General features: G+C 40.2%; 1 protein-coding gene across 5 annotated transcripts in view; it reads left to right on the forward strand.

Moving 5' to 3' along the window:
• Positions 1-12,009, forward strand: part of PBRM1 (polybromo 1) — a 58,103-nt gene that overhangs the window by 15,637 nt on the left and 30,457 nt on the right. For all 5 annotated transcript variants that reach the window (XM_063411524.1, XM_063411519.1, XM_063411522.1 and 2 more), the window contains exons 11-14: positions 2,443-2,659; positions 8,160-8,301; positions 8,774-8,871; positions 11,527-11,803. In XM_063411524.1, the coding sequence (XP_063267594.1) occupies positions 2,443-2,659; positions 8,160-8,301; positions 8,774-8,871; positions 11,527-11,803 (734 nt within the window). The remainder of the gene's footprint in view (positions 1-2,442; positions 2,660-8,159; positions 8,302-8,773; positions 8,872-11,526; positions 11,804-12,009) is intronic.

Raw genomic sequence — 12,009 nt, forward strand, 5'->3', positions numbered from 1 at the left:
TCGGACAACCCTATGCTGTCAGTCTCTGGGTGACCAGGGTTTATCTTTAAACCAAGTGGTATTTTTATTAATTGCTCTGCTGTCTCATTTTTTTTCATTCCTCTAACGATGGTTACAATAAATGAGAGCAGGGCTCCATGACTGAACATTAACAGAACCCTCTCCACTCTCTCCTTGAAGCAGAATATTGAAGCTTTATGAGCTTCTTTGGTTGTAGTTGTTGCCTAAGCAATGAACAATATCAGTTTGCAACTGAGAGTTTATCCTGACAGCTGCAGGTGGTGCTTTGGTGTGATGGAGCATGTAGAACATTCCCATCTCCAGGTTACAAGAAGTGAGCAGCTCTGGCAGCTCCCTTGCTCCTCATTACAAGTCTGTAGAGGCAGGCATAGGTGGTCATTATGTATTACTTGCATGTATTTAATTTTGTAAACAAGGGTGCTTAGTTTTTACTGTTTCATTTAGAGATGGTTTAAGACTGGATACTGGTTTTGTTTTTACTGGCAGCTATATTCATTTGGACATTGAGCATTCATTGTTGTTTGGGTGCTTTGGGACCACAAAGGAGACAGTGGGGTTTTTGTGGTATCTGCAAATCGTAGTTGTGGTTACAGCATCACAAAAGGGCAATAACTGCCTGTCCCTGTCCTCTGCCAGAGCCTGCTGGGGATGTGGAACCTGGTGCTGCTGCACATTAAATAATGTGCAGTCTTGCATCAGATTGTTTGCTCTATAAGAATAAAACTATTATTATTGCAAAAATAAGAATTTTTCTATCTTCTAGTCTGAATAATACATTCTTCTTTGGCTTTTAATAGAGAGATTCTTTACCTTAACAGGGGTTTCCTATTAGGACATCACTACAATTTTCTAGCTATCTGAGAATATATGATGTTTACACATCACTTTTAAAGAACATGCACATCATAATGAAATATTTATAGCTGCATGTTATATAACTATAAAAATACAGTAAAACTATAATACATAAATGCTTTCATTTTAGTACATTTGATGATTACTAATTAATACCTAATTTACCTAGATTTCTTTTTAAGGAATGCTTTGTGTTCTACTTTCAACACAACGAAAGTACATTTCATTTAGGGTATTGAACTGTTTAGTTGCTGGCTCACACAGAGCAGAAAACAGCAAATACTTGACTAGTCTCTTTGTTTTCTCTTTCTTAGAAACAAGTTATTCTGCTTTTTCTGTTTGTTTCTTACTTTTTGGTGGAGCACTCAGAACTGAACAATTTGAGTAAACAGACCAAACTCTTTGAGTAAACTAAACCATAATCTATTTTTGAAACTTTCCCTGATTTCAGTGATGGCTCCAGTGGTTTGTTTCTACCTGAGTTATTCTGTCCAGCTCCTGCTTTGCTGGCTGTGGTGGAGGAGATGCTGGGTCATTAAGTGAGGCTGATTGGCATCATCAGGATAATTTCAAGTGTCTCCCCAAATCAGTAATGAACATCTTCATTGCACATTTGCACATTGCTGATGCCTGGTTGTGTTTTAGCTTTGCCTCTGGCCCTGGTAGGTCCTACACACTGACATGGATCTGGTGTCAGGCTGCAGAGGACAGCCCTGTGTTGTTACAGCCTGAGTGTCCCCTGGCTTTGTCATCATTTCTGGATGACTTTACTGAACGTGGATAGAGAGATTAAAGCTGTGCCAGCCTCTTCTGAGCAATAATGGGAATACCAGCTGGAAACCTGGGGTTAGAGAACTCCATTTTGTGTAGCTGCATTACCCAGTGGGTCACCTGCCAGGCTGTGCTTCAGACTCACAGAGGGGAAAAGGGTGAATAATTTAACTCTAGCATGTGCAAAGCCATGTAGATTTTGTTATTTCTATCTGCAAGGTACAAATTGCACTGTTTGTGCTACTGGGATGTGCAGGAGACCTGGCCATTTATTGCTGCCCATCCTGTGTTTCCAGTACCAGTGTTTTCTCATTCCTGTTGTGTTTTGGTTGTTCATGTAATATTTCTCCTAATTTTATTTGCATTAAGTGTTAGCTCTTCATAGCTTTTCTTTCATTCATCCTAATCCTAAAACAAGATAACCAGAAAAGTTTGCTATGAAATTTTTAAAGACTTAGTCTGAATTCTTTAGGCTTATTACATAATCACTGTAAAACATTTATTTCATCTTCATTTGCTGTATATATTAGAGGGGCATCATTAGGCTTTAGTGTCATTTTTTTCTGCTAAGCTTTACAGTATTGTATTGAGCTGTGATTGTCTAAAGAATTGCAATAAAGTGCCCTTTTTTTGTCTGCTTGAGGCTCATTAGGTATGTGTTGTGTCATTTTCTGAGGTGTGAATCTGACTACCAGAACAAGGTTTCCTTTTCTTCTGCTTTAGACCTTTATCCACCAAAAAACCCACCCTGAGTTGTCCTGCTGAGTTTCCTGGTTTTGCTTTCTCTCTGTGCAGCTGCTGCTCGGTATGAGGAGGGGGAGTCTGAGGCTGAGAGCATCACCTCCTTCATGGACACTTCCAGTCCTCTTTACCAGCTCTACGACACCGTTAGAAGTTGCCGGAACAACCAGGGCCAGCTCATCTCTGAACCCTTCTTCCACCTGCCCTCCAAGAAAAAGTATCCTGATTATTATCAGCAAATTAAAACACCCATTTCATTGCAGCAGATCAGGTAAGAAAACAGAATGCAAACTATATCTGGTGTGAAATTATTCAAGGGTTTCTTTTATTCCTGAATCTTCTCTTATGGTCAAGTTGTTGGTACCTAATGCAGGGTTTGCATCATCTCTTCTCTAAATCTGATTGCTGCTTGTTTCAGCTCAGTCTGCATTAGTCTTTAGATCATCTAAAGACTGTGATACATGGCTGCTGGTGGGTTTATTTTTCATTGAATTTCATTTTTAATGTGCCTGAAAAATGCCATATGAATAATTCTGAAGGCTAAGTGTGCAGCAGAGATGAAAGTTTTTGCAGAACTCCCCATTTTTCTTTTTCCTTGACCATGATGGCTTGATTGCCTCTTACTGCCATGTGTTTTAAGTTAAAAAGTGAAGTTTTTTAGTCTTCAGTGTGAATGGTAGGAAGATGGTTGCAATTACAATCCTCCTGTCTGGGTCACCGTGTAACTGTGGAGAATAATTATTGTCATGATGATGTAGCTGTTCTGCACTGAAGCCAGCAGTTCAGCATTTCTAAATCTGTGAGCCATGAAGGGTCTGTGAGCTGCCAGAGTGCAGCTGTCAGATTAAAGCCCCGAGTGAAGTGAGCAGTGTCTTTCTTTGGTGGCTCAGGATACACCGGTGTGAGCAGAGTCCTGGAGCATTAATGGGCTTTGGTGGTGCTGCCCAGCCTCGGGGGGCCCAGGCCTCCTGCCAGGGGCACTGGGGCTGCAGGCCCTGCCCAAGCCTCTCCCTGGGAGTACCAGTCCTTCAGCTTCAGTGAGGGAGCACTGGGCTGCTCCTCCCTTCGTAATCCACTCTGATGCACTGGTCTGGACATTTTAGTTATACCAAAATGCAGTCTGTCAGACTTGATGTAGCTGCTGAATGAGCTGTGTCTTTGTCAAACCAAAGACTAACTGCTTTTTGGTTTTTTATCTTGTCAAAGGTGTTTTGCATGTGCTGGGGAATAAAAGCTGCCACACTGGTTATCTCTCCATCAGTGGCTTTAAAGCATTTTTTTCTTATGTCTTAGTACAGCTGTAATAGTGGCAAAGAAAGTGTCTTGCCTTGAACAAAGCACAAAATGTACTTGATGAGAAAAACAAACAGTGAAATTGAGAAGAATCATTGACAATTTGTGCCTGAATGTACCTAAAAGTATTGGCTCAAATTATATATAAACAGATTTGTTTGGGAGAGATTTTCCATTAAAAATACCCTTGATATCAGTTATAGAACAAATAACTTGCCATAGAGAGGCAGCTGCATTTCTGCTTTCCTTACAGCGTAGGCAGGTTGCATCTGGCTGTGTGAGCAGCACAGAAATTCTATACAAGTATATGAAGAACTGTACAAAAAAGTAACTTGACTTACTGCCTGGGGGCTTAGAAAATAAAAAAAAGGAACAGCCAGGCTTTTTAGGCTCACAAATTAAAGTACAATGTTTGTAGAAGTCTGACTTCCTGCAAATTCTGAAATTCAGCTGTCTTTTAAATTACCATGTAATCTTCACTTCTTACTGTATCTGAAAAGCCTTGAAGTCATGCATATGTACATTAAACTGATGTGCTTTGGGGAAAACTGAAGCATCGTGGCTTTGCTGACACTGCTAATATGCCTTTGGGTATTCTAAACTGCCACTCTCTAGGAGTGGAGATTGTTTGTTAGGTTTTGAGTGTTTGGTTTTCTGTGGGGTTTTTTCCTTCTTTTCTTATGGTGGTGTTTTTTTTTTGATGTTTGGTAGTTTGGGGATTTTTTTGAGATGTACCTATATAGAGCATACCTTCTGTCCCTGGATGGGGAGAGGAAAGTGAAAAGCTGAAGGAGGTGGAGTGAAGCCTGCCATTCCTATTTCATGTCTGTTTGGCTCTGGCATCTGGCTGCCTCAGCTGTCCTGCCAGAGTGAACTGTGAAATGTGTGCCTGTTGCAAATTTTACAGCTAGTCATGTATTTCAGGGGGATTTGTGTGTGCTAAATGCAGGAAAAGTCTTTAAAAGAATACATCATTTCCAGAAGGAGTGTGTGGTGTGTTTTGGTTTAATGAGATTTTACCTATCCCGGCTCTCAGTCACTTTGAGTGTTATGAATCTCAGTCATTTGAGCTGAGTGCTCATCCTGAGCTGTTCCTGGAGGTGGGAGGCAATCATGCTGATGGCTTTTAGCATTTCCTAATTTCCTGCTGCTTGCTGTTCACAGAATGACAGACTAGCTGAGGCTGGAGGGAGACCATCCTGCCAACCCTGGCTCTGTCACCCACAGCCTCGTGCCCAGGACAGTGTCCAGTCAGGTTTTGGTGATCTCCATAGATGGAGGCTCCACATCCTCCCGGGGCAACCAGGGTTTGACCACCCTCACAGTAAAAAACATCTCTGTTCAGCTGAAATTCCCTCTGTTTTCCATTTGTTCACTCACCTCTGGCCCAGTCAGTGGACACAGCTGAGAGGACCCTGGCTGCCCCTGCATTCTCTCCCACCAGGTGTTCAGCACATCGATGAGAATTCCCTGCCTCAAGGGGGGCAAAGCTCAAGAACAAGAAAATCTTATTTAAAGAGAAAGGCATGATGCTGTCAAGGCTATGACTTTGACATGTGATAAAAGTGCCTAATGTAAAGTTGACATTGCTGGGGAAGAGTCATTCTGTTAATTAAAATAACCACAGGAACAGTCAGGAAATCATGCAGGAGACTATGTTCAGTTACCAAGTGCATAAGTGCTGGATCCTAGCAAGCTTAGAAGAACTGTTCCTTGTTAAATTTTACAGTGTTGAGAAGAATGATCCCCAAGGCAATGGGCCAGGCTTTTCTATACCAGAGCAGGAAGGTGTGCCAGGGAATTCCCTGGCAGCAGCTCTCTAAAACACATGTGGGAGTACAGGCACTGAAATTGGTACCTTCACAACACGCCCTGGTGTCTTGTGCTCCTGGGGTTGCAGCTGAGGTTTAAAAATCTGTGGGGATCTGTGTAAAACACACTTGGGTTTGTGCAATAGCTACTTCTTGGGAAATCCAAATGAATTTATCTTATGAGTGTGAGCTCTTTTGGACAATGCTCTGTGACACAAGAATCAAAATGTTGCATTTATGTGATGTGTTGAGGTTCTCTTGAATTTTGTGGTGGCTCTTGGTGGTTTTGGATTAGTTATAAAAGTCTTGAGTAGAGCTTATAGTAAAAGTCAGCATTGGTTAAACATATTTTGCCATATAACTTAAGCAGTTTTAGCAATATGGCAAATCATGGAGTGGAACTAATTTTGAAGTAGTAGAGACTGGTGCCTGGGCTAAAGTTTGAAGGGTTTATGGAGAACTTCTGTGGTTTTGTTTGCTTGATTTATGAATGAGTCAATTTGGAAGAGAAAATGATGTCCCTAGTATTTTGAATACATTGTAAATTTTCACTTTATCTGAGATTTAGGAGTTCTTTCATTCCTTTTGTCAGTTAATGTAAGTTATTATTTGGTGAACATTGTATACTTTTGAAGTCTTCTGTTTGTGTGACCGGTGTTCCTACCTTAGCAAGTACTTTCAGTGCATGTTGTATGTAAGATCTTTATAAAATCACAGGTTCAAATAAAGAAGGTTCCCGATGTATTTTATAAGAAGACTGTCATCTTCAATAGGACATTTGTCAAATGCAGCTCTTGATCCCACTCATTCTTTATTAGTGGGTTGTTTTTCCCTGATGAGGCAGGACTAACACTTGACAATTCTGAATAAAAGAAAATAAGTTGCATAACTGAACTTAACCTGATGTTTGGATTTTTTTTCAGTAGGAAATTTTTAGGCTGTTTCTCTAATAAATGGATCTTTTGGTTATATGGAAGGAGTATGTCTCACCTTCAGTCCTTGCAGATATCCCACCTGGAAGGACTGATGAGTTTGTGGTACACATTTTAGGCAGCTGAGTGACAACTTACAGTATTCTTTTAATTAATACTCTGATTTCAACCAAATTAAATATCATGCCAGTGTTGTTTTTGGCTTAATGGTCTTACGAAACTGTAGCCTTACTTTTAAACTTTTTTTCCCTCATTTTGCAAAGGTAATTTTGTTTAAAAGGAAATTCTTTCTAGTTTTACTCATACTTTCAGGTACAGTTATATCCCTGTCAATAACTTTCACAGAAAATTCTCTTAGTTTCTGGTATATAATTTGTGTTATGTTGGCAGTGGCTTTCTGTAGAGCCATGGGTTTGGTTAGTTTCAGCCTCACTTTGTGAAATAAACTGATGTTTATAAAATCCTTTCTTCCCAAAATTGGTGAGATGGCTTGTTGAAAATTTATGGTGAAGCTGCACTTCATCCTCTAATTCCAGGGAAGTCATGATTGAGTTCTGTTGAGTCTGAGTGTAATTAAATCTGTTCAAAGTACCTATGTAAATACCTAATTAATAATCCTGTTGTTTGCTGACAGCACCTACAGAGAATGGTTGGAGAGGAGATTCTTTGCAGGCTAGAACAGGATTACTTCTGTGCCTGTACATTTTTCATTCCTCATGTCCCTGGAAGTTGTCACTTTTCAAACCATTCAGTCTAAGCCTGGATTTTGACTTTTGCTTCAGGCCTTTGATGAACACAGCTATGAATGTAAATTGTTTGTTTAAAATCAGATGGCCTGCACCTTGATTGTTGGGTAGTGCATAAGCAAATGGTGGTAGGAGCAAGCTTGGGACTGAAAGGTTTTATGTTAAATTTATTCTGTGCTAGTGATAATGCTCCATCAAGCAGGGACACATTCAGGCAGTGCTGCAGAAGCCAGACTGGGTGTGGAGGGGGTGTGTGGCTGGTGACTGTGCCAGGCAGGAGGGTGAGGAAGCTGTGTTGCAGCTCTGACAGCCTTTGGAGCTTGTGCTGCTGCAGATTAATATTTTCTGCTGTGTGTAATGAAGTATTGGAAGGTTTAAAAAAAGTTGGCTAGAACTTTCAGCATTGTTCAAGAAAACACATTAAGCATTTACTCATGTTGATTCATGTGTTTAGCATATGAAAATTGACTTTTGTTGTTGTTATTACTCCTCTTGTAACTGTTTTCATGTGAAGTGCACTTTGCACATATCACCAATCAATAACCAGGTGGTTTTTTAAGAGAGGGCACAAACTGAAAGGTTTAACTAAGAGGTGCTGGGTGCTTTTGGCTCCCACTGAAGCTGAGAGGAATTGATGGAGGGAAGCCAGCGTTTGGGGCTGTGCAGAGCTGGCCTGGCCTGAGGTCAGGGCTCAGGGGCACTGCAGTCTCAGCAGGCTGTGCTGCTGCCTCACCTGTAACATCCCACCCAAGTATGAAAACAGGGCTTCAGTCTCCACAACTTCTGAAATTACTGGAACCATTCTTTGAGGAGATGTGTTTCCCTAATGTAGTTACAAGTGGAAGATGTTACTAGAGAATCAAACAGTAAATTCCATTTCTGTAGTTAACGCTCTTCAACTATTGATTCATCATGAAAATGAGGATATTAAAGAACTGTTTTACACTGTGTCACTAGTGAAATAGCTGATTGGTATTTCTCTTTTGCAGAACCAAGCTGAAAAACCATGAGTACGAAACTTTAGATCAGTTGGAGGCTGATTTGAATTTGATGTTTGAAAATGCCAAGCGCTACAATGTCCCCAATTCTGCCATCTATAAAAGAGTGCTAAAATTGCAACAGGTTATGCAGGTATGTGGAGGAGAACAAGCAGAAAGATGTAACTTCACATGTAAACAGATTTCCCTAATGGATATTTTTCCAAAATAATTTTTAACTAGACCTTATTTGCAGAAGTATTTTCTTGCTTAGGTGGAAGTATGGGAATGGAGAGCATTCTGAAGTGATTTTTGCTCAGCACACTTGCTGCCTTCTGTGATTTCTTTCAGTCACTTTATTCCTTACTGTGACTACTAACCTAATTAAATTGTGAGAAAATTGATGATGTAGGGTTTTTTTAGAGTTTGAATGTAATTGAATAAGGCTAAAACCTTTCAGATTTCATTAAATGTTCCAGCTAAGTGCTGCAGTCTGAAATGGCATTGTTTTCAAATTGATTCATCAAAAGATGATCTGTCAGTTTAAAAGAACTATACTGCTATTTAATTCTGTTCTGGAAGTGTCCAGCAGTGAATTTGACTTCAGGGATTTGTTCTTTTTTCAGGCAAAGAAGAAGGAGCTTGCTAGGAGGGATGACATTGAGGATGGGGACAGCATGATTTCTTCTGCTACATCTGATACTGGAAGCTCCAAAAGGAAAAGGTATCTGCTTCTATAGCTCCTGCAAGCTGTAACATTGCTGCATCTCTTCTTGTTAAAGGGAGTATTAAACCATGGTTTTGGCATTTGTGTAAGGATTTGGAATTCTGAAACATCATTAAGTGTTGATTCTAATTAATTCAAAACTATTTTCTGACCATTATTTCCCTAGTTTGATCTATTAGTTGGCAGTTGTCAACATCAGTAAGTAAAGTGGGCACTGTAATTGCACTGAATTAGGTGATTTTGTCAGTGGATTCCAGGATTTTTTTGGGGGAGTTGTTTTATTTTACCCTGACAAATAGGTAAACTGGTTATAAGAAGTTGATTACTTAGGGTCCTGTAACATAAACCAAATTCCCAGTGATTTGCAACAGACTCTTCTGCTGAGCATAATGATGGCTTATGGAAGGTATTCTTTATGGTGATAGCTGTTTTGTAATTAATACTCGTGGTGCATTTCACTCCAGCAAGAGGCACTTTCTCCAGTCTGCCTTAGGGTGTCATTTGAAATAAATTCCAGCTCAGATAATATTATTGCAGTGGTAGCAAAAGCCAGTGTAAAATTGCAATTCAGCTTCTTTCTTTGGTGTTGCTTATGAACATAGACTTCCTGGATGTTTACTTCTTGTTTTGTCAGAGGAAGAACAGTTGTGGGGGCAGGAGGGGAATGGAGTAGAGCATCAGCAAAGGGTCACTGAAGAACAATCAACTAAGTGCAAAAAACTCATTAAAAAACTTCAGAGAGAAAATATGAACATAGATTTAGGAGGTGGTGCAGTCTAGGGATGCTGGGAAGAAGAAATGTAATGGAAAGGAAAGGCAGACCACAAAATCAAGTAATCAGGGAACAAACTGCAAAAATTGCTAGCTTTGTGTTCTTCACATTCAAAAAGAAGTGCTAAACTAATCAAGCAAGTCAACTTGTCATCAGTGAGCTTTTAACCCGATGTTGCTTGTGATCACCTTGTGCCAGACAACACTGAAATGATTAAAAGGAAAAAATCTGTCAGGCCTTGTCATCTAAGAGCAATAAAAGAGGGAAGGGAAGAAGGGATTTCCTGTGTTCATAGGCAAGGGAGATCAGAGTGATGCCTGAAGAGCACCTGAAAATGCTTTTGATGTTGTTAGTTCGATACTTGTTACCCACTCGTGGAACAATAGCAAGGAAAAGAAGATCATTAATGCTGCTGATTACACAAGTGAAGCATTGAGAGGAATTCCAAAATGTTGCTGGAAAAGGAAACCAGCAACCCATGCAAAATCCATCCTATTGGGAAAAGAAGTTACCCAGAAGAAAGTTGAATGTCCGGTTTTATGTATCAGATGCATGACACGAATCTTGAGTACTGGCAAGCCTTTTGCTATTTCTGCTTTGGTTTTGCTTTGCCTACATCTGTTGAAATGAGTGAGAAAAACCTGGAAATGTGTTAAAATGGGGAATGTGGCAGCATGTCTGTGTTCTGGCATTGCTCATCTGCTAGTGGGAGCAGCTAACAAACATCTTCCAACAGTGGTAATTCTTAGCCTATAGAACATATATTTTGAAGTTCTTTTGTTGTTAGTTTTCTTCAGTTATTTTGCTGATCTTACCAAGGAGTGAGAGGTATGTGAGGCATGAGACTATCCGAAGTAGGTATATTTTAAATGTGTGATGAAAAGATCCACATCATGGGAAATCTGTGTTGCAGTTTGTTTTCTAACAAGTTGTACCAGGATATTTTGCACATTCTGTACTTGAAGGTAATTTTTGTGGTGTTTGTTGTCTTTGCAGATGATGCAATAGTGAAAGTTATAACTACCTGAGTAAGTCTTAAGCAGATTGCAGACTGGAAACCTGTTTTCAAGTGCTTTGTAGTGAGGGTATTGCTGAGTGCCACAGTATCTGAGCTGAGACTGTACATTATTGACATAAATTTCCTTCTCCCTTATTTGGTTTGCTTATAGGCCATGTACTGTGTGTGCAGGGAGCCATGTACTACTTTGTGATAAGCTGTGTCCTGTCAGATTTCTTGAGGTAAACATAACAGCTACACAAAGGATGGCTGATATTTGGGGAATAGCACGTACCATTTTCTGCCTGGGTTTACAGGCTTGGTGAGCTTTATTGACTTCAGACTTCATTTGGATTGACAAATATTTAACCAATTCTTTCTACTACATCATTGATGTCCTTACTTGGTACTGAAGAATGTACAAAATTACTCTGAGATAAATAGCTCATGTCTTTGATATTCTGTGTTCATCAGAAATAATCACAAAGGTACTGACTGGAGGTTTTTACCCTGTTCACTCTGGATCTTGAGCTCTTGGATTCAGATGCCTGATCCTGACTGGTCTGTTTGCTCTGCAGCTGGAAAGGGCTCAGAGCTCTTTCTGTCCTTTGCACTTTGAAAAATGAGTTAGTTGGTTTATTTTGTGGAACACATGAACTGAAGGCCAATGAGAGAACAATCATCTTGAAGAGTTGTTTCCTGTTTCTGTGTCAGGCTCCTGGTTATGATGCTGTTGTCATTTGCAAATTCTAGTGCACTTGTATGTGTTTAGGTGGCTCTGGTTGTTTCCTCATGGTAGAGGGTAATATCATTTTGCTATTAGTGTTAAAAGTGGAGATAAGTGACATTTATTCTTTTCCTCTGTGTTTTCTTAACCTGGCAGTAAAAAGAACATCCGAAAGCAGCGGATGAAGATCCTGTACAACGCGGTTCTGGAAGCTCGAGAGCCCGGCACGGGCAGGAGGCTCTGTGATCTCTTCATGGTTAAGCCATCCAAAAAGGACTATCCAGACTACTACAAAATTATCCTGGAGCCCATGGACTTGAAGATGATAGAGCACAACATCCGCAACGACAAGTACGCGGCAGAGGAGGCCATGATTGAGGACATGAAGCTCATGTTCCGCAACGCCAGGCACTACAACGAGGAGGGCTCCCAGGTACTCACTGCTGCTCTGCATGGTTTAACTTCAAATACTACTCATATTATTTATTGTCATTCTTTATTGAACTAAAGCAGGAAATTCTCAGAACTTCTGAGAAAGGACATCTTAAAAGGAAAACAGCTTTGTTTTAATGGAAGGGGAGAGTGTGGGATATCAGACTAGAAGACCCAACTGGTTTAGCTCAGCAAAATGAGTCTGAA

Source organism: Prinia subflava, chromosome 14 (assembly GCF_021018805.1).
Source record: "Prinia subflava isolate CZ2003 ecotype Zambia chromosome 14, Cam_Psub_1.2, whole genome shotgun sequence".
Lineage (NCBI taxonomy): Eukaryota > Metazoa > Chordata > Aves > Passeriformes > Cisticolidae > Prinia > Prinia subflava.